Consider the following 24,195-nt stretch of genomic DNA (forward strand, 5'->3'; position numbering starts at 1 on the left):
CTGGAAACTTACCTGGAAAGGTGAATTAGATAGATTTGTTACATGCATGCAAGTTAGATTAAAATTTATTAAAGAGTTTAATAGACCTTAATCAAAATTATTTAACTATCCAAATACAAATGTTGTTTTTTGGGCAAATTAAACAAACACTTAGATAAAATCAATAGCCGGATTTTCCTAAGTTAATTAACCCTAGATAAAATACTCAGTGGGAAGAAAATGGGGTATATGATGCTTCATTTCTCCTTAAAATTCACACCGTGACGTCTATACTCGGCCTCGAGGCACCATGGGTGTCCCCCTACGTGTGGCATTTGTATAGATCAATATCAAGTTGAATGGAAGAGTGTTTATAGTAAGTGGAAGCGGGATGTGTGACAACACATCCCTCGGTTTCTCTCATTAGGTTGAAATAAAGTTTCGTGCATGGCCTCGTGGCACCATAGGTGTTCCTTTAAAGGATAGCATTTTTGCATGACGCTTTATTCGATCTCCAGAAATGGATAGGTTTGCTTTAGTTTCATGTCCCAATTGGTTTTTTCTCTATGGTTGGCTCATTGGGGCGGAACTCTAGAATCTAAAAAGAGGAGTTACACTTATAAGAATTGTTAAGCAAGTTAACAAATTCTGGACCGAACAATGGCGACTGTTCGTTATAGTGACAAAGTGTTGTTTTTGTCTAATGGTTGAGAATGTCTCATTTCAGTGAAGGGGCACTTGATCACCCTACGGTGACTTTTGTCTTAACTCACTGAAACATCATTGCAAAATAGTTGTCACTTAGGTGCATTAAACTATTGTTAAAAACTGATTGGTTGTCTTAATGGTTTAATACAAAAAACTAATTATAATAATTTGTATGCTTTAGAAAATTTATTTCAATTCGTGGCTCACTAGTCTTTCTGAAGTCTTCGCCAAGAAGCATGAGCTCATGCTCACATCCCGTGAGATCATAGAGTCCCTGAAAAGAATGTTAGGACAACCGTCCGCATAGCTCAGGCATGACGCTCTCAAACATATCTTCAATGCTCGTATGCAAGAAGAGGCATCTGTTTGAGAACATGTTCTCAAAATGATGGTTCACTTCAATGTGGTGGAGATTAATGGGTCCGTCATCGATGAAGCTAGCCAAGTTAGCTTTATTTTGGAATCTTTACCTGAAAGTTTCCTTCATTTCCAGAGCAATATTGTTTTGAATAGGATTGACTACAATCTAACCACCCTCCTCAACGAGCTACAGACCTTCCAGTCCTTGATGAAAAGCAAGGGACAAAAGGGTGAAACAAATGTAGCTCTAAAAAGTTTCACAGAGGTTCGACCTCTAGGACAAAGTTTGTACCTTCTTCCTCCAGCAACAAAAGTGGAAGTAGAATAATGATGGAAAAGGGAAAGCTAACCCATCGGCCACTGCTCAAAAGAAAGCCAAGGCTACAAAGGGAATCTGTTTCCATTGCAACCAAGATGGCCATTAGAGGAGGAACTACCTCAAGTACTTGGTAAAAAAGAAGAAGGCCAAGCAAGGTAAATGTGATTTGCTTGTATTGGAAACATGTTTAGTAGAAAATGATGATTCTGCTTGGATTATAGATTTTGGCATCACTAACCACGTTTGTTCTTCATTTTAGGGAATTAGTTCCTGGCGACAACTTGATGCTGGTGAGATCACGATGCGGGTTGGAACTGGGCACGTCGTCTTGGTTGTGGCAGTGGGAGGTCTCCAATTGACTTTACATAGTAAATTCATTTTACTAGAAAATGTATATGTAGTTCCTGGTTTAAAGAGGAACTTAATTTCTATAAAGTGTTTGCTAGAACAATCATATTGTATTAATTTTCTTGTAAATAAAGTGTTTATTTCTAAGAATGGTGTCAATATTTGTTCAGCTGGAATGGAAGATAATTTACATGTGTTAAGGTCGTTAGCTACTAAAGCCCTTCATAACACTGAGATGTTTAAAACTGCAGTAACTCAATATAAAAGACTTAAAATTTCTCCTAAAGAAAATGCTCAACTTTGGCACCTAAGACTAGGACACATTAATCTCAATAGGATTGAGAGATTGGTGAAGAATGGACTTCTAAGCGAGTTAGAATAAAATTCTTTGCTTGTGTATGAGTCATGCCTTAAAGGCAAAATGACTAAAAGACCCTTTGCTGGAAATGGTCATAGGGCCAAAGAATCTCTAGAGCTATTACATTCAAACCTCTGTGGTTCGTTGAATGTAAAAGCTAGGGGAGGTTATAAATATTTCATCACTTTTACTGATGATTATTCAAGATAGGGTATGTTTATTTAATGCAACATAAGTCTGAATCTTTTGAAAAGTTCAAAGAATTCAAGGCTGAAGTTGAAAATGCATTAAATAAAACAATAAAGGCATTTCGATCTGATCGAGATGGAGAGTTTATGGATCTAACATTCCAAAACTATTTGATAGAATATGGAATTATATCCTAACTCTCAGAAACTGGTACACCTTAGTAGAATGGTATATCAAAAAGGAAAAATCGAACCCTATTGGACATGGTTCAGTATATGATGAGTTATGCTTCCTTACTTGACTCATTTTGGGGTTATGCAGTAGAGACTGCAGCATATATTTTGAACTGTGTTCCATCCAAGAGTGTTACCAGAATACTTTTGGAGTTATGGAATAGTCGTAAAGCTAGTTTACGTCATTTCAAAATCTAAGGTTGCCCAGCACATGTGCTTGAGGCTAATCCTAAGAAATTGGAATCTCGTTTAAAATTGTGTCTATTTGTAGGCTACCCCAAAGGAACGAGAGGTGGTTACTTCTTTGACCCTAAAGAAAACAAAGTGTTTGTATCGACAAATACTACTTTTCTTGAAGAAAATCACATAAGGGAGCACAAACCCCACAATAAGATTGTGTTGAACGAACTTTCTAAAGGAACTACTGAATCTTCAACAAGAATTGTTGAAGAACCTAACACCTCAACAAGAGCTGTTGAAGTTGGATCATCAAATAGGTCAAATCCACCTTAAGTGTTTAGGGAACCTCGATGCAGTAGAAGGGTTGCGAACCCAACTATCTGTTGCATGGATTTAACTGAAATCCTAGCTATGGTAGCTGACGAAGATATTGAGGATCCATTGTTTTACAAGAAGGCAATGGAGGATGTTGACAAAGATGAGTGATTAAAGCTATGGATCTCGAAATGGAGTCAATGTACTTCAATTCAGTATGGGATCTTGTAGATCAACCTGATGAAGTAAATCCTATAGATTGCAAATGGATCTACAGGAGAAAATGAGGTGCTGATGGAAAAGTGCAAACCTTCAAGGCTAGACTGGTGGCAAAGGGCTATACCCAGGTTAAGGGAGTCAACTATGAGGAGACTTTCTCACCTGTTGCTATGCTGAAGTCTATCAGAATCCTCCTATCCATGGCCTCATATTATGATTATGAGATTTGGCAGATGGACGTCAAGACTATTTTTCTGAATGGCAATCTTGAGGAGACTGATAAGCCCGAAACTTACGTCGTTAATAACCTTCAAACTTGATCAAAATAAAATTTGAATATACCGAACTACTTCTATTACTACTGAAACGTAGCAACAGTGGTAAGTCCAAGTCGATCAGCAAGGAAGCGCGATTTGTTTCGTTAAGTTAATTTCCTAACTAGAGCGATGAATGGGAAGTTTTGGTGTGAAAAAGACAAATGCGTGAAATTATAATAAAAAGAATAAATGTAATCTAAAATAGGAGTCTTATCTAATTTCTAGAGCAAGAGAGAGTTTCCTATGCAATTTCTTTCATTAGGCATCAATTAATTACATTGAATCTGTCAACCCCTCAACCTATTAGAAAATCTAATAGCCCAATTAGCCAAATTCGATATTAAACCAAATTAGTCCTGATTCAATTAACAACTTTTCCTTCTTAGCGACATGAAAGTTAAAATTGAATTGCATTACGAAAGGGTTCAATTGTTGAGATATACTACAAGCCGGAAAAGCCATATCTTATAGCATGATTTATTTGGAAAAGATTATATTAGGTTGTACATGCATTTGGTTAGAAAAAGTCTAGACTTCACAAATGCGATCCTAATATGCGCAACTAAATCAATCAATATATGCTTAGGCTATGACGATTTAGCAAACAAGAATTTCAATAAACTAATTTGTCAGATCAATTTACAAAAATTCCATTAAGATTCAATCAAATCATCCCATAGAGTTCACAACAATTCAATTAAATTAACTAAATATCCTTCAAGAAATTAAACATAAGGCTCTTGCTTAAAGAAATTAGATAGAAGTTACCTCTTAATTCATAGACAAATCCAAGATACACATCCAATCCATCGATTAAAACCCAAAACAAAAAGAAAAACTAACCGAAAGATACTAAAATCAGAAAGGAAAAGAAGAAGATTGAAGCTTAACTTCGGCCTCCATCAATTCAGCCCCCAAAAGTTAGCATCCTTTAACCTAAAGACGAAGGGAGATATTTATAGAAAAAATTATAGCCTTGCAACACTGGGAAGCGCATTGCAACGCTGGTGTTGTGCAACTTTGGAGAAAAAATTATAGCCTTGCAATGCTGGGAAGCGCATTGCAACGCTGGTGTTGTGCAACTTCGAAGCGTTGCAATGCTGCACATTCTGCCTTATAATGTCAGGCAAGCACCAGGCTAGTGTTGCAACCCTGTGACAGTGGTATTTTCGTAATTTTCGCTCTTTTGAAGCTCGAATGCTCAAATCACCTCCAAATTGCTTCAAATTAACCCCATTCTTCACCAAATGATTAGTTCTACCTCTTGATTGCTCGGTACCTATAAAATAACACAATAAACACATAAAATCCATTAATAAGTCTAAATTAAGCTAAGAATAATAGCTCTTTTTTAGAACTATCAGAGACCATTTATATGAAGCAGCCCGAGGGATTCATAACCCAAGGTCAAGAGCATAAGGTTTGCAGGCTTAATCGGTCATTTATGGACTGAAACAGGCTTCTCGATCTTAGAACATAAGGTTTAATACTGCAATCAATTCTTATGGCTTTGATCAAAATGTTGATAAGCCTTGTGTATACAAGAGAATCATCAAAAGTTTAGTAGCTTTCCTAGTATTATATGTAGACTATATCCTACTCATTGGGAATGATGTAGGTCTACTGATTGAAGTTAAAATCTGTCAAGATCTGATCCTTACTGGACACACGGACTCAAATTTTCAGATTGATAAGGATTTTATAAAAATCCACATCAAGATTAGTGTTCACTCTTAACAGAGGAGCAAAAGTCTGGAGAAGTACCAAGCAAGGGTGCATTGCTGACTCCACTATGGAGGTTGAGTATGTAACGGCTTGTGAAGCTTCTAAGGCAGTTGTTTGACTCAAGAAATTCTTGACAGATTTGGATGTTGTTTCAAACATGTCAAAGCCCATCGCACTTTATTGTCATAATAGTGTTGTTGTGGCTAATTCCAGAAAGCCTAAGAGTCATAAGCGCGGCAAACACATCGAGCGAAAGTATCATCTCATCTGAGAGATTGTGCATCAAGGAGACTTAATCGCCATGCAGATAGCTTCAGAGCACAATGTTACTGATCCGTTTACAAAGGCCCTCACGGCTAAGGTGTTTAAGTGTTAGAGTATGGGCCTATGGGACAGGTCACGTTTAGACTAGAGTAAGTGAAAGATTTTTTACTTGGTGGTTTGTGCCCTAGTTTATTGTTTTACTTTTACATTGTACACCCCACTAGCTTTAGGTCAAGTGGGAGATTATTGGGGTTGATGCCCTAAATCTCGTATGGTTCTATAGTTTGTAATTGTAATGTATAAATTTTTTATTTATGTAATAAAAAATTTGATATTTTATTTCAAAATTAGTTGCATTAACCACAAACCAATAAACTAACATCCAAGGTTATCTTGTAGCTTAAACATGTATGTAAAGACATATGGGTGGACCATGTTTAAGTGATAACCTAAATGGTATGTAGTAGATGGATAAGGTTGGATACCTTATCCTGGTGACACTACGAGTATGGCTTGCTTTGTAGATATTACAATTGTTATAAAGTACTACAAATGATCTGATCCTAATCATTTATAGGGAGACATGTGAGCGGGGATATTCTATATAGAGGAGATTGTATAAGACTAAACCACGAAATGTTTAATCTCATTATATAACACCGTTCATAATAGAGACTTACATTTTACTAGAATGACTATAAGTAACCTGACTTGAATCCTGAGTGAGTTGTGAACTCCTGCCTATGAGAGCGGTCCTTTGATTTGTATGGGTGAGAGTGGCCAGATCGCAACTCAACAATCATACCATTTTGGGGATTCGTCTGACTAGGGAGATGGGAACACAACTACACAAGAAGGAATTCACTCATTACCCAATGTCAGGGCAAGTAGATAAATTGCTTCCTTAAGTGCTGATTTCGGGGCTTGAACAATGTGGTGTCATACCCTTTCCTGGCTCGAGAGGGGTTCCATCATAGTTGGACTATGATTTATTGTTCATTAGTGATCAGTGGTATTTAAGGAGTTAGATGTAACTACAGGGGCAAAACAATAATTTTGGCCCAGCTGTACTTACGAGTAATTTGTGAAGGGTCATCGTACTGTTGATTAATTATACCCAATGTACACAGAAATATATCTGTAATGCGAAGAATACAGTTGTCGGTCTTTAATGAAGTGCCTGACAGTTAACGGATGGTGAATAATCTAATTAAAGAGTTTAATTAATTATTCGTGTACCGTTAAAGCTTCAAGCTACAGGTCCATGAGGTCCCTTCGGTAGCTCAATGGGATTGAATAAGAATCAGTTTTTAGATTAATTTGAATTGTTCAAATTACTTTATGAAATTAATTATATATGATATAATTAATTATTTTTAGTTATATAAATAATGTAATTACAATAATATATTTGATACATTATATTTATGAGAGGAAATAAATATTTGAATATGATTCAAATTTTAATTATATAAATTGGATTCATATTGTTTAATTTAATGTAAATGTGATTTATATTAAATACCATTGGTGACAGAAAATTGTAACTATAGGCTATATCGTATATAATACAATATTAAAATTATAGGTTATATGTTACATATGATATAACATATAGTTATATGTATATGTATAATAAATTATATATATATGTTTTTTTTAGGGAATTAACTTCCTTCCCTTTTTCTCTCCACCCACGTAAGTGGGCAGTTGTGTGGAGATAGGAGTTCCTCTTCTTTACCCTACAAAACAGAAAAGGGTGAGATACAGATATAGAATAGTTCTGTGTTTTTATAGATATATCATATCTCTTTCTTCCTCTCGATCTCTTTCTTTCCCTCAAACTCCAAAATCACCAAGGCTTTCACTCCTCCTAGATCCTCACCAGAGAATATCGAGGTCTCCTTATGGTGGTGTCCAATTGGCCATTTACAGTTCGTGACTGTTCGTGGGAAAGGATACATGAAGTTTTGAGTTCTTCAAATGTAAGAGTTTTTTAAAACCCTAATTTCATTCTTTTGAATTTATTCACAAGCATGTTGTATCTCTATTAAATGCATGATTTTTGTACTATTCTCTATAAAATTATGTATTATGAAATTTTGGAAAAATTGGGATGATCTCGCTTCCGTTGCGGATCCCTTCAAAGGGATCCTTCAAGAGCATGCATGCAAATAGCTCAGAGCAGACATAAAAGTTACGTCGATGTTAGGCGTAAAGAACTAGAGTTTGAAACTAGTGATAAAGTGTTCTTAAAAGTGGCACCTACGAAAGATGTTCTGATATTTGGAAGAAAAGGGAAGCTAAGTCCACAATTTATTGGGCCTTTTGAGATCTTGGAGCGAATTAGTCCTATAGCTTATCCGTTGACGTTGTCACCATCCCTTTCTTACGTTCACAATGTTTTTCATGTTTCAATGTTGAAGAAGTATGTGGCAAATCTGTCCCATGTGATGGACTTTGAACCTTTACAACTGATTAAAAACTTAACTTAGGAGGAGAAGACGGTTCAAATTCTCACCAGAGAGGTGAAGAATTTACGCAATAAGGAGATAGCACTTGTGAAAGCTCTGTGGCAGAATCACCAGCTCAAGAAGGCTAAAAAGGAGCGAGATGATGAGATGAGAGCCCAGTACCCAAAGATTTTTTAGGAGTAAACTTTCTATGACAAATGTTCCTTGAGGAGGGAAGAACGTGACATCCCAAATTTTTTTTGTTTTATGTAATTTAGATTCAGTTATTTTGAATTCTAAAGGTAAATTGAATTATTGTGAAGCGATAATTCAATTTTAAAATTTGTTTAAGTAAAGGTATTGGAATCGAAATTTAATTTAAGAAGGATTTGCGATTGACTTCAATATTAATTTTATTTGGGGAATTTAATTAAAATCGGAAGATTTGGTTTTATTTTATAAATTGGAGGAGGTAACTAAAATTAAATCGAATTATTGGGTAAATTGGTTTAAATTTGATTTTCCAAAAGAATTTGGGCGCTTGAGTTCTGAAGCCGTCGTCTCCTCTCAGTCGTCCGACGCCGTCTTCGCTGTTTGAAGGTCCTCCATCGGTCGCACCACCGGTTCTAGCCGAGGACGCCCAGATCCAGCCGCGCGATCTCTCACTCTCTCAGCCGCTCATTTGTACACCAGATTGGTCATCCGCGCCTTTGCTTGCCGCCGACTCCAAGCACTGAAGTTTCCACGCCTCTGCCCACCTCGCATCGACGCAGTCGTGCCACTCTGCCCATCAAGTCGCCTATTCCTCTCTCTTCTCTGCGTTTCTTCTCGCCGGTGGAGTTTTAGACGAGCCGCACCGCTCCGTCTATTAAGCCATCAGGTCTACTCGTCTCTGTCGTAGTCTTCCAGCCACACCGCCATCCACGTTCTTCATCTTCAATGGCGCATCCGCTGTCCAGTTGCCGATTTTGGCCAGAATCTTTGTTTTTAGGTAAGGTTTGGTAATTATTGTGGGTTTCTTGAATTTTCTTGAATACCCAACAAATTTTCTTTGGCCTAAATCTTTTGATTTTGATGTTTGAAGCTTGGATTAAAGTGTTCGAAGGAATGGAGCTGCTATCCAACAGGTGTTGAAGTTCGATTTGGGTGAAAATTGGTAAGTTCTAGGCCTTGGTGACCTCTGTGTAGGTGTATTTTAGTTTGACTTGAAAATTTGGGCAAGTCCTTGTTAAATCACTGATCTTTATTATATTTTGAATGAGTGCTAGCATGAACTAAGTTATTTTGTTATTATGATTTTCTAGATGAACATTGAGCATGATGATATGTATTTGCATGTTGTGGAACCATGCTTTATGATGCATGTTATGTTTATGATAGTGGTAGTTATCCCTACTTGTAACAATACCCAATAGAGGTTGTGACCTTCGAGATTCACCAGAGGTATGTGATTTCTTCAGGATTCACTAGAGGTGATGATCTCTTTCAGGACTTCACCGAAGATTTGTGTTTCCTTCGAGATTCACTAGAGGTTTGTGGGTACATTTCACTTACGGTAGAGTGGGTTCAACTATCCACTAGCTAGTCATTCCATGGAAAGTAGAGGTTTATGCACGTCCCACTAAAGCATGGTATCTAGAGGACATAGATGCTTAGCCTGACCCCGATAGTGGGGTTACTTTCATTCTTTCTCATGTTTATTTTTCAGGTAAGGATAAGAACACGCTGGCAAATGACAAGCGGAATCCGTGTTCGAGCCACCGAGGCCAGTCATATGCTTCCGCTCATGTTTTTCAGTATTTTATGTTTTAGAATTTCTAGTTTTGATGTTTGAACTCAAAGTTTTGGTATTTGTGCTTTTAGAATTTTTAAAAGAAATTTCTAATTTTGCTTTATGATTTTAAGGGTACTATGTTAAATGAAATTTTGTTCTTTAGTTTTAATAAAGTTAATTATTTTATATTATTTATTTGGTTTTACTAAGTTATGTAAAGATGTCAATTTGAATTGTATGCATGTGTGTTTATAGTAACAGCCTAGTATAAGTTCTAGGAAGCCGGGTCGTTACAATTGGTATCAGAACCCATGTTTTGGGTTCTTAAGACTAACTTACTATGTAAGTCTAGATAGTCTCTCTGGCCCAGTAACGAATTCTTCGTCAATAGATGAAGGTCAGTTCTTGAACATGCTCTTGAAGTTGATCAATGCCAAGAACACCATGGAGATTGGTGTCTATACTGGCTACTCCCTCCTCGCCACTGCCCTCGCTCTTCCCGACGATGGAAAGGTCGCCTATGAAACATGTTTGGATAACTATTTACAAAATGTTTGGTAGCTATTTTTGTTTCCGTGTGTTTTTTTTTTAAGAATAAAGTTATTGATGAAACGAATACATGCGCTGCGGAAGAAAAACAAATCTAAAGTACTCTAATTAAGTTAATTACAAAGATAAGCATGCAATTGAAACAAATAGAAGGGGAGGAAAAAATACGACCGTTGTAGACTTTGAATCTTCTCAAATTAGCTTCAATCTCCTCACGAACAGTTCGTAAACCACCACGAGAGTTTTCCCGACTATCCTCGGGCCTTAGAAAAGGATGGTGAAATATGGTGAGGGACTAATTTGGAGAGGAAAAAAGCTAAAACTTTGAGAGAGAAAAAGGTATGAGATTATCACATAATCTAATCAAATTTCACTATGGCCAAGAGTTTTTAAAATTCATTAAACACTCCCTCTTAAAACCATTACATGTAAAACATGCAACTTTGAGTTTGATGAGAATTTGACACTAAAAAATCCACTAACTCAAAGTGGGATTTAATGAGACAAGTATCTTCAAATGAAGACAATACTTAACCATGCAAAAGTTGGCATTTTCCACTCACAAATGTTGGATCTTTCCACTAACTTAGTTAAAATTTGACTTTCAAAGTCCAAAGTCAATAAATTTCACTTTTTGACTTTCAAAAGTCAAAAGTCAACCATTTGACTTTCATTGCATTTTTAACCTAGTTAACAATTTGACTTTTGACGCAATTTTAACCAACTCAATTTAATTTCAAAATTAATTATAATAATCCATTTAAAAATTAAATTAATATTAAATCATGAATTAAACAATTTATTTAATTTAATTTAATATTAAATCCAACACTAATCACAATAATCACTATTCATAATCTTGATATTTAAATCTTATTTATATATCTCCTATTTTCTCTCTCTTTATGTTTAATTCACAACTAAACATTAGGTTAAATATGTCGTATATATTTAACACTTTGCCCCCTTTAAATTCGTTCGCCGCATTGTTCTAAGGTTTAGATCGATATGAGCTAGTAGGGGGACCTCATGGACCTACAGATCATGGACTCCAACGATTCGATTAATTGGTTAAACTCTTTAACCTAATTAACTACCATTCGTTAACTACCAGGTCACTCCACTAAAGCCCAGTAATTGCACTCCCCTCACTGTAGATATATTATGTCCACTCGATATAACCATGATTAGTAAGTTAGCCCTTCACAAGTTCATAATAACGGTTGGGTCAAAAGTTATTTTACCCCCGAGATTACATCTTGCTCCTTAAGTCCCACTGATCCTCTAATGAATAATTGGTTTGTGATCCAATCAATAAACCGAGTCCCTCTCGGGCCAATGAGAGGGTGGGGCCCTTTGTTCAAGACCCGAAGTCAGCACTTAAGGGAACAACCTCTCTACTATCCCTAAAGGCGAGTAGAAGCGAATTCGGTCTTGCACCCTATGTCCTTAGCTATCTACCCGATCTTACCCCTGAAATGGGAGACTTTTTGAGTTGTCGCTGTTGAGCTAACCCTCACCCATGAAAATCTAAGGATAATCTGTATAAATAAGAGTTCATAGTTAGCTCAGAATTAAGGTCAAGTTACCTAGATTATTGCTTTGAAATAGTCAGTCTTAAACAGTAAACAGCGTTATAAAGTAAGAGTGACTTAATTCTTGGTCCGATCTTATGCAAACTCATTGTGTAGGATGCTCCCGCTCCTCATGTTAATACATGAACGAACAGGATCACTTCGTTTGTAGCACTTTACAACAAATTGTAACAATATCGGAATTGTAACAACTACGGAGTGGGCCGCATCCGATATTGTTACCAGAATAAGGTACCCAACCTTATTCATATACAATAGACCATTTTGGCTATTTACTGAACTTGATCCACTCTTATGTCTCCATATAAAGTTCATGCATTCATATAATAGCCATGGATCTTTAGTTTATTGGATTTAGACTTTACAAGTGCAATTCACATATTCAATAACAGTTTTACTGAATAAATGTCAATAATATCTTTATTGATAATAGAATACATTTAACATTACAAACTGCAAGTTTTAGGGCATACAACCCAACAGTCATTTCATCTATTTTAATTTATAATAATTTCTAATGGAAAATAATCTTAGAGATATTTTTTCTTTTTTTAAAAAAAAAGGTTAAATTGGTTTTATAATTACACAGATACTACCAATGGATATTAACAGAGAAAACTATGAACTTGGGCCTCTGGTGATCCAGAAAGCTAGTGTGGCACATAAGATTGAATTCAAAGAAGGCCCAGCTCTCCCTATACTCGATCAACTCCACGCTGATGTAAGCATTTTTTTCACAACATGTAGAGTGGGGAGGAATCTCGGACCTTAGGATTGGCAACGAGGCCGAGGAAGAGCGGGGGACATTTCCTATCCCCGTCTCCGCAAGGGTATTTCCCTTATCCCTACCCCCATCCGCGCAACTTAAAGGTGGGGATGGAGACAGGGATTCCCCGTTGGGGGAAACGGGTCTCTATGGGAACCCATCCGCAGTTTTTTTTTTTTTTTGTAATATATATAATTAATATAATTTATAATGTAAAATTATATATAATTTAAGGGTATATATATAATTATTAAATATATTTATTTGTAAAATTAATATAATATATATATAACACATCATTAAAAAAATAAATAAAATAAATTGGGGTCGGGATGGGGTCAGGGATAGGGCGGGGATACCCTCTCTATCCCCGATCAAACCTTGAGTCAATAGTACAAGTTCTACGTCAGTTAAATTATGCTATTTTAGTTGTATTTATCTTTCTTTATTATTACATATACAATTTTTTAGGAAAATTTCTCAAGTAAGCCAAAAAAGAACAAGTTAAAATTCTTGGGAAGAAATTAGTTTATATCCCTGAGCTTTGGGACTTAAATCATTTAAAATGTTAAACTATTAGAAGTTTGATTAGTGAACCAATTCAAGGCCCGTTTAGAATATCTTGAGAAAAAATGTTTTTCAAAAAACTCATTTTTATTTAAACATTTTTTATAAAAAAAATATATATTAAAATACATTGAAAAACTATTTTGAGTGATTACCAAACACTCCAATTTCTTCCAAAATGATTTATTTTTTAAATTGAACACTCGAAAATGTATTCTAAATACATCTTTATACATTTGGTAAGTGATTTGCAACCGTTTTTTTTACTTGATTTCATTTAAAATCACATCAAAATTATTCTTCTCCCAAGCTTCTATTGAAGTAGCAAGAAAAGATATTACATAATTCTTCATAAGTAGGAAAAAAAAATAGAAGTAGACGTGAGGATACCACTTAATGAAAGATACTACTATTTATTTGATTTAAGTATTTGTAAACAAAGACATGCCACTTTGAAATAAATAGATTTTGGTAGTAAATGGATTGGATTTTATTAATAAACAAGTTGGGAATTGGTGTGGTAAGTAGCATCCAAGTAGCATATATCCACATACCCAAAAACATAAATCATTTTATGAAATGACCTAATACATAATTTTTTATTAATAATTAAAGATAGGTTTGAGAAATTTAAAAGCCTTTGGATGAAAACGAGAATCACTTCGTTACTAATTTTAGTGGGTGGATATTAATATTAATATTAATAACAATTTTAGGAGGAAAACCATGGGACATGATTTCATCTTCATGGATGTCGATAAGGACAACTATATTAACTACCACAATAGACTAATTGATCTCGTCAAAGTTGGAAGAGTAATCGCTACCACAACACCCTATGGAATGGATCTGTTGTGGCAACATCCATAAATATGTACGATATTATAGGAACTTTGTGCTAGAGCTCAGAATCACTCTTTGTCGTCAGATCAACTAAAAGGATTCACAGATCAACATTGCCCGCCCACAAACCACATCCTACTGTATGAATTTGTTTTTTACATATCAAGTGCTGGGGACAAGAGATGTTCAATGCATAAAAACAATACCCCCTCTATTTTGTATTATTATTATATTCATTATACTGTGGATTTTGCTTTACAATACATTACATTAGCGCTTCAAAAGTATTGATTCAATTCAATTCGTAAAATAAATAGAACAAATCAAATAATCTTTTAAACAAAAATGTCAATGTTTGGATTGATTAGTGAAAAAAAAATATTTTTTTAAAAAAAAATCATTATTATTTAATCTATTTTGGTAAAATTTGTTTAAACTTTCCAAAACTATTTTGAGTGGTTGCCAAACATTTCAGTTGTTACTAAAATGACTTGTTTCAATATTGAGATATCGGTGGATTTTTTAGGAAAAAAAACATGAACTTTGAATAAAAATGTAAGGAGAGGGGAAAAAAACTATTCAATGAACAAACTACAACATGACTAGTTCACACCAACGGATTCAAAAAAACCTGCTGTCCTTAATAATAATCGAATACAAAGTCAAATACTTTCGAACAATTTCTCCAAAACAAGTGCTATACATCAAGGGGTACAATAAGCACAAGCCCATTAAAGCATAATATAAATTAGAAAAATGGCTCAAGATCGATTATGTTAAGAAGGTAGGTTTGCTTATCCCAAAAGTACACCTTTTAACCTCCCTATCAGACACTAAATTCTTCAAAATCCAATCCCACAAACTAATTACAAGCCACAATAACTATATCCTCTGCAAATAATATAAATGGAGAAAAAGGAAAGAGCAAGTACCTGGTTCATTTTGCTCTAGACTATTTGTATCATGTAAAACTGAAAGGGGATGAGTTAAAAAAAATTTAATTTAATAACCAATATTAGTTTTGTAGATTCATGGTTTGTAAAAGGTAATAGTATAAAAGGTGCATTCATATATCTAAACTATTATGCATTGAGGAATTAGAAAACCTACACACAAGTTTAACTTATTAACCGACTAACCTACATACACAAAAAAACACACAAGTTAAACACCTTTGATCCTTCTTCCCAATATCCATGATGGAGTCTAAACCAAGAAACAATGCTAGACCATATCCAAAACTTGTCCAAGTCAAAACCATTCCTCACAGTAGGAAAAGAAAATCGACACATCTAATCAATAATGCATCAAACTTTACATAAAAACAACTGCCATTTAGCAAACCGGAGTTCACAGAGTTGGAAGGAACGCCGGGTATGCAAATTTTTTAATCTATATCCACCGGCTATCAAGAGTCAGCTAAATTGTGATAGCATTGGATAACTTTTCCACAGTTAACCAGACCCGTTAGCACCAATGTTTCAAAAAAAAAAAAAATTCACAGCAATGGCAGTGCATTGATAACCCATGTAGTACTTGCAGACACGCATTGAAGAACATTAGAAATAAAGAAACCAAAGAAGAAATAGACTAAGAACTTCTCAGAAACTATGAAGCAGAATAGACAAATGCTTAATCAAAACATTTCGAGGCACTCACGTCTTAACAACTAATAATTCGACCCAATAACAAAACGTTCAATAGGCAAATGATCAACTTGAACAAAAATATCGCATAAGATAACTATGTTCATTTTTGTCCGCACAATAATCTAACTCGAACAGAAATAATGGGCAGAAAATTAAGATGTTTCAAAAAAGCACTTTGGTTGTGCACCGTCAATATCAACGGAAAGTCAAAGTCTTACAACTCCAAATAGCATAAACAAAACCATAATTTTACCCACTAATGCGAATCCGCCATAGTTCCCATCAACGATATGATTTCTGAAACCTAGCACGAGCACCACGACCACCAAACTTCTTGGGCTCACAGCGCCTAGGATCGGCAACAAGCAAAGTCCTATCATACCTGACCAGAATGTCTTTAATCTCCTTCTTACTCTGCTCATCCACGTACTTCTGGTAGAAAGCAACAAGAGCCTTGGCAATACTCTGGCGGATGGCGTAGATCTGGGAGGTGTGACCTCCACCTTTCACTCTGATGCGCATATCGACACCAGAGAAACGGTGACGTCCAAGGAGGAGGATGGGCTCATAGGCCTTAAAGCGCAAGATCTCTGGCTCAACAAGCTCGATTGGGCAGCCATTGATCTTAATCAAACCCCTGCCGCGTTTGCAGTAGGTGACGGCCACCGCCGTCTTCTTACGTCCGAAACATTGCACCGATTCGATCGGAGCCGCCATTGCTAAGGCTTGAGAGGACTACCGGAGTGAAGGCCTTTTAATATTAAACAGATCGTGAAGGCGGAGGGCAAAACCTGCTGAAGGTTATTTATATGATTCCTTTGTTAGGGTTTTGGACTTGCGAAAGTACCCTCAGTTTATCCATAAATTACAAAACTAATCCCCAAGCACTAAAAAAAATGCACCATCTTTCTTTAATATTATATATATATTGCAATCAATATTTGGTGTGAAAGTAATTATTATTTGAGTAAATCCAACCCCAAAATTTATATACAACAATCTACTTAAATTTTTATTATAATTACCTTCGAAAATTATTCATAAATTGATTTTCAATCATCTCAAAACTTCTTCAAAATGTCAATTTTTACAATACACACTTACGAAAATGCAGGGACGATTTCTAAAGAAAATTGTAACTAAAAGTCTAAATTTATTCATTTGTGAAAGTTTAAGAGTTTAATTGATTTATAAGTTTTATACGAAATTTTTCCAAACGGAACGTAATTGAACATGTAAATTGATACATTTACAGAACTTGATGAATTGATACCACCACTAAAATTTAGGAGTATATATATTTGTCCAACTTTAATTTTTCGTTGTATTATACTCTTTTTAGAGCTTCTTTTTAAAATATATTAATTTTGGAAAGGTAGTGTAGGCACATATTTAAATACGGTTGTTTTATTTTAGAATATAAGAAAAAGATTTAAACTTTTAGATTTGAATTGAATGCGTTTTGGTAGAAAGTATAATTTAGTCCAATTTATTATCTCGACGATATGCTAATTCACCCATTTTCAAAGTAGCTACTTAAATTAAGTCATTCTATGACGTGGAGTTGCAATAGAAAAATGTCATTTGTGGTGTGAATGGTTCGTTATTTTCCCCTTAATTCCAAATTATTTAATTTTAATTAATGAATGAATTAATATTTTGATGATAACAAATTTGCTTCTATTTATTAATAATTTGAGTGTTTTGAAGCGTTTATTGCATAGAGCTCGAAATAACGATTCAAACGCAATTTGAATCACCTAAATTACACCTCAAACGAAGAAGATACGACTAAAATAAACTTAATGAAATCCGAGCGGATGACGTGGCATAATTTTTCTCATCAAAATGGACCAATTTAAATGTGCTACTTGGAGAAATGAAGAAATGACACATTATGAGCTTTTGATATTTAGATTGGTTTTGAAAAGAAAGTGAATTTAATATATGTTTATATCTCACAGCTAGTTTTGGACACAAAGTGGAAATTGCCTCTTATTGGATTTAAAAAAAATGATTGAAAAGATATATGTTGTTATATTATTTTTTTTTTTTTGTTCCAATCTAACGGCTAGTTGAATTTAAATCTTCACCATTCAATTTCTTTTTACCAACATCCAATTATCTAAATTAAATGTGGTTTTCAACATTTTTTCCTCTCTATTTAAATTTTCATCTTCTTCAAAATTATAACAACAATTTTACATTATTTTTCAATCCTTCATAACTCAAAGCCTCTATTATTACTCTTTTTGAGCTTCAATTTTCTTCTTTTCATCTTTTCTTGAGAGAGATATTTTATATTGTGAGGATTAAATTGTTGAATGCTACACTTTGTAAATCCATTCTTGTACAGAGTTTGTCAAGTGTGCTCTTTATTTTTACAAACATTTTGTAAGGGTTGCTCATGATCTCGAAAAAAAAGTTGTTGTAACGGTTTGATCCTCAACCGTGGAAAGGATCGGGTTTGTTCTTGCGCCTGGAAAAAGAACGTTGTAGCGGTTCGACTCTAAGCGGTGGAAAAAGTCAAAGATTAATGAACTATCCAAGAGGAGCTTGAGAAGTGGACGTAAGTCGATTGTGCTGAACCACTATAAAATTCCTAGTGTTAATTTCTCTATCCCTCTCCTACTTTAATTTTGCAATTAATTTGTTGTTATATTTTATTGCATAAAATTAATTGCAATGTTTGTCCCTTAAATTAATTGCTTAGGCCCCGTTTGGTGACTATCTTGTTTTTTGTTTTTGTTTTTGAAAATTAAGCCTATGGACACTACTTCCACTTCCAAATTTCTTCATTTTTTATCTACTTTTTGCCAATGGTTTAAAAAACCAAGCCAATTTTTTAGAACTAAATAAAGTAACTTTCAAAAAATTACTTTTGTTTTTAAAATTTGACTAAGAATTCAACTATTGTACTTAAGAAAAATGCAAATCATTATAAAAATATGGATGAAAGAGGTTTAATTTTAAAAAAAAAACAAAATGGTTACCAAACGGGGTCTTAAATGTTTATTTAGGTTGGTTGAATTGATCTTTACATATCTCATATCAATCTTTTTATTAAAATCAAATTGGGTGCTTAAAAGTACTAGTTTTAATTACTTGGCTATTTTGGGTTGTATTTATTTGCATGAATTATTGTTCAAGTTATTTGTTGGCGAAAAGTTTGTTAATTTATTTAATTTGGCCCACATTAGTAGAAAGTTTTGAATTAGTTTGATTAAACCCTATCCACCCTTCTAGGGTTTCCATATCGATCCTACAGTTGGTATTAGGTTGCTCTCTAATTGGATATCAATCATTTTAGATTGATACCCATTGTTTGAGTTCTCATTCCTTGGTATATGAGCTCTTCTACATAAATTATTTTTTAAATATTATTTTGATATATAAAGAATCTTATTAATATTTTGAAAAATTATTTGAAAGTTTAATTGCTAAAGTTATGGCAACTGTTGATAGACCTCCATTCTTTGATAGTAATAAAATCTATGATACTTGGTAAAATAGAATGAAAACTTTTATGTTTTGCTATAGGTTTTAACATTTTGTATGTTTGTGAGCATGACTTATCTAAATTGCATTTGAATAATGAGTTGCTCACTTTTAATGCTAAAGCCATAAATGTCATATATTGTGCATTGGATAGAAAAATATATGATACAATTTTACATTTTGAATATGCATATGATATTTGAAATTTTCTTGATAATATATTTAGTATTGAAAATTCTCCTTGTAGTACTAATGATTTATTTGATGTGAAGGATAATTATAATTCTAATAATCAAGAAAAGTTTCATGAAGTGAAAAATGGAAAATGTGATGACTTTTTATGCTTGATGGCCCATTTGAAATATGACTCTGGTGATGAGACCATTGAAGATGAGGTAAGTCAATCTCTATCTTATGATGAGTGTATGATGCATTTGTAAGTATGCAACATGATTTAGAAGAAGTTAGCTCTAAATATCTAAAACTTTCAAAGAAGTTTAAGGCATTATCTATTGAAAATAAATCTTTGATAAATGAAAATACAAGTTTGAAAAATAAAGCAACTAATGATCTTTTGTTTGATGATAGCTTTTGTGGTGATGAGAAATGTGTCTTAAATGATAGAATTAAGTTTCTTGAAATTGAAAACAATGAGCTCAAATCTTTAGTGTCACACCTTCCTCATTCTTACTCCCTAAATCCGGAAGGAGGCGTGAAGACGGCAGATACCACCCTTTTGTGATATTTATTGTCCATTTATTCTTGTATACTAGATCATTCTTATAACACGTTGTGTTTAATTTCAATTAAATGGAGTGTTTCCAACTTTTATACTAACTAGGTTACAACATATAATTTGTGATTTCTGGTAATTTCCTATAGCCGTAAAATCTAGGGTTTCGCTCCGCTAGAGTGGCAGATTCTAACCTCATGTGGCACTTTTAAAATGTCCTCTTCCACTATCTAGGGGGGAAAATAAAACATTGGAAAACATGAGCTAGAAGCTCAGTAGTGGTAAGGCATTTAGGAAACTAGGTTTTTCTTTTAATAATTCGTTTTAAAGTAATTTCACAAGCAATAAACACGAACAACATCAAGAATTAAGATATAACCATCCCACCCTGACCGTTGAGATACTACTAGCATGATCATGTATTTCCCAAGTTATCCATATCAAACCAAGACACTTGTGCGAGGAAACAATCCCAGTACCCAATATGTCCCGTTGAATATGCACATGCAGACAATATTTCACTAGACGTGCTTGAGACATGCTAACAATTACCCAGGGTACAATTCTAGTTTCCCACCAATCCTTACAAACATGTTATCAAGCAAAAACAAAGTTACTCAATCATTTATGCCAACAACGAAAACTTGGTAACTTAACTCCGAAAGAACATATTCCCAATCATGCTAGCTTCATCAAACCATACATATCATAACATATATGTATATAGAATCATTCAGAATAATTGAAAATATAACCACTCACAGTTCACCCGCAAGAGTTTCTCTCTCCTGATCTTTTCCCGCTTCCCTAGTCCTTTCATGCTTCCGAACCTATGTTAATTCCTAAATCAACTTAGAATCCTATATTTTAGTGTTAAAACAATTTTTACATACCTTCTTTCCCCTAGCCCTATCTTACCAACTCCAACAGGCTCTAAACTACACCCTAGGACAAACCAAGACTGTGTTGGCACAAGAAGTCACTTCCCTACAAGCTAATTGGCGCATGGACCCTCCTTCAACACCAACAAGCTTGATCAACACATAGTCATACTACCATTAACCCATGGTAGTGCTATTAACGCAACCCTCTTCCTTGAGTTTCTCAATTCTCTCCAATTTCCTCTCTTTTTAAGTCTCCTTGAAGGTATTTGAGTTGTGAAATGAAAGAGAGTCTCCCGGGGTATTTATAGGCATTACAAGATGATACTTGTCACTATTCCTATGCTCCAACGCATGAAACCTTGCTTGTAGGGCAAGTTTATGTGTCAACCTCATACAAGATCCAACACATCCTCCTTGACACCTTCTCCTTGCATGTAAAGCTTAAGTGTCATCCACAAACCTAGTCCAACGCATAACATTTTTTTAGGTGTCACTCTGCGCTTCTTCATGTTATACTATGCATGCACCTCATCCTTGGCTTGGCTAAGACTTCACTTGATTGAGCCACGTACCTCATATTGTTGTCAATCCGACCTTACTCGCTAAATTTTCCCATTAACGCATACTTAACCTAAGTTGGGCGCATGGTAGCATCATCCATCCTCCTCCATGCGTTCAACCTTTTCTTTGTGCGCCCATGATGGTGTTTCCACTGCATGCTCCCTTATATTTCGAGTATGGTTCCTCAACTTGGCTCTTAATCAATTCATATCATCTACTTATGTTGGGATTGGTGCCTTAATTCTCCCAAAGTCTCGTAGTTTGTGAACATTGTACACATTGTTATGAATAAAATAAGAGATTTTATTTTTCATTTACTTATATCCAATAAACAAAGATCCATGGTTATTGTATGAAAACGTAAGCATGTATATGAGATATACTAGTGGATCATGTCTTAAGTAATAACCTAAAAGATCTGTAATATATAGATTAAGGAGAGATACCTTATCCTGGTGACACTATGGATACGGCCCGCTTTGTAGAGATTTACAAGTGTTGTGAACTACTACAGATGGTTGATCCTGACCATTCATGTGGAGACATGCGAGCGGGGGTGTCCTATACAAAGAGTTTGTATAAGATCGGACCACAAGATGATTAGTCTCTTTATATAACATCGTTGATGTTAGAGATAGATAACATGCAGCGGAAGTATCAAGGATCCATAAGCATTCAAATTCACTAATTTTGGCAGAAGTTAAAGTATGCTCTTCTAAAAAGAAGGTTTTAAGATCATACCTTTAAAGAACTTGATTGTATAGCAGCAGTCTTCACCAAAGATCACCGTGAACCACCTCAAGATCTTCCCCACTATCCTCTTGAAGCTTTAGACCGGGTTATGGGACTCAAGAATAACTTGAAATGATGAAGAACAATGAAGAACTCACAACAGCTCAATTGGAAGAACTCTTTCTTCTCACTAAAATTTTATCTCAAAATTTTTGTGTTAGCATGCCTTCAAATCACTCCAAACTTCTTTATTTATTGCAGATGAACATGCAAATAAGAGAATTACATGGCTGGCAGCTCATGCTTGCAGTACTAATGAAGAGAAGGAAATAGACTTTATGTGAGCATGAAGAAGATGATATTGGAAAATCAACATTTTCCATTTTTGAACATGCAAAACCGATTTTCCAATTCTCTTTTTAAAATCAAAATTTGATTTCAAAACCATTTTGATTTATAAAACTGAAAAATGATTTTCTAAAATTAATTTAATATCAAATATTAAATTAATTTTAGCACAATAATCATCTTCATATATTTAAATCATATTTAAATATATATTCTCCTATTCTGTTTAATTTCAACGTTTCAAATTAATTTCTCAAGCTACTCTAAAGCTTAACCATTTACGAGCTAGTAGGGGGACCTCGCGGATATACAGATCATGGGCTCCAACGATTTGAGATTAATCGGCTAAACTCATTAGTCCGATCTAAACCTCATTCGTTAACTAATGGGACACACCACTATAACCCATAGTTGATCTTCCCTCACTGTAAATATATTATGTCCACTTAATAACCATAATCAGTAAGTCGATCCTTCACAGGTTCTTCGTAATCACAGCTAGGCCAAAATTACCATTTTACCCATGGGAATACATCTTGTTCCTTAAGTTCCTACTGACACTCTAATGAACAATTCTGATTCATAATCTCTATGAATCAAATTCTTTCTGTATCATGAGAAGGCGAGGCCCCGATTGTTCAAGACCTGGAATCAGTACTTAAGAAAACAACCTATCTGCTAACCCTAAATAGGGTAGGAGTGAATTCCATCTTGCAAGGCTATGTCCCCAATTATTCATCCAGTCTTATCCCCAAAATGGTAAGCTTGTTGAGCAGTGCTGTTGGACTACTCTCACCGTTTGCAGATCAAAGGATAATCCCGAACCAACAGGAGTTCATAGTTAGCTCAGAATTAAGATCGAGTTAACCTAGGCTATATGATAAATAAATTGATCAGTTTTAACAGTAAACAGTCGTTATAAAGAAAAGACTATTTTCGTGGTCCAGTCTATATGCAAACTCATTGCATAAGATGTCCCCACTCACATGTCTCAACGTGAAAGATTTGTGGGTCGCATCATTTGTAGTACCTCAACTTCTTGTAACAACTACAAAGTAGGCCGCATCCAATAGTGTTACAAGGATGAGATACCCAATTTCATCCATATACTTATTAGACCATTTAGGCTATCAAATTGATCTTGTTTATGTCACTACATAAAGTTACAGGTTATAACATTCAGACTATAACCAAGGATACGTTTATTGGATTTTTCATAATAAGTTGCAAAATCAACAAGTCATTTTTATTGATAAATAGAATGTTTAACACGTACCGCGAGTTCTAGGACATTCCCAACAATTGATACTTGAGACTTACATCTCACCTAAACGGCCATAGGTGACATGACATTAATCCTGAGTGTTTTGGGAACTCCTGCCTTTGAGGACGGTCCTTTGATTAGTATGAGTGAGAGTGGCCAGATTCCCTCCTCTCTCAATTTTTCTCCCTCTTTTAAAATTCTGCAAAGCCCACACCTCTTGTTATTTTCACCCTACCCTAAGGAGAATACATATGAAGATTTTGTGGTGATGTCTTGGTTTCGTGGATCGAGGTTTTCTTGTTCATGATCATTCATGGAGAAGGGGATTTCGTGAAGATTTCAAGGGTATATAATTTCTTCTTCCTTCATCTTTATTTTATGCATGTTGTAAATTTGTCCAATTAATGCATAATTCTTTGTTTTGTAATTTTGTGTTTTATAAAAAATTAAAAATTAGGTTGATCC

General features: G+C 34.7%; 1 protein-coding gene and 1 pseudogene across 1 annotated transcript; one reads left to right on the forward strand and one right to left on the reverse strand.

Annotated features, from left to right (window-relative positions):
• Positions 1 to 9,982: 9,982 nt before the first annotated feature.
• LOC120077078 lies at positions 9,983 to 14,155 on the forward strand (annotated as a pseudogene).
• A 1,607-nt stretch (positions 14,156 to 15,762) lies between these two features.
• LOC120070195 (40S ribosomal protein S16) lies at positions 15,763 to 16,500 on the reverse strand. The gene has a single exon (XM_039022059.1). The coding sequence runs from the start codon at positions 16,425 to 16,427 to the stop codon at positions 15,993 to 15,995; it is 435 nt and encodes a 144-aa protein (XP_038877987.1). The 5' UTR covers positions 16,428 to 16,500; the 3' UTR covers positions 15,763 to 15,992.
• Between the last annotated feature and the right edge of the window lie 7,695 nt (positions 16,501 to 24,195).

The sequence above is a fragment of the Benincasa hispida genome, chromosome 1, assembly GCF_009727055.1.
Source record: "Benincasa hispida cultivar B227 chromosome 1, ASM972705v1, whole genome shotgun sequence".
Classification (NCBI taxonomy): domain Eukaryota; kingdom Viridiplantae; phylum Streptophyta; class Magnoliopsida; order Cucurbitales; family Cucurbitaceae; genus Benincasa; species Benincasa hispida.

Bases quoted from the DNA above. Each gene is read 5' to 3' on its own strand.
- LOC120070195 (XM_039022059.1), bottom strand. From the start codon at position 16,427: ATGGCGGCTCCGATCGAATCGGTGCAATGTTTCGGACGTAAGAAGACG.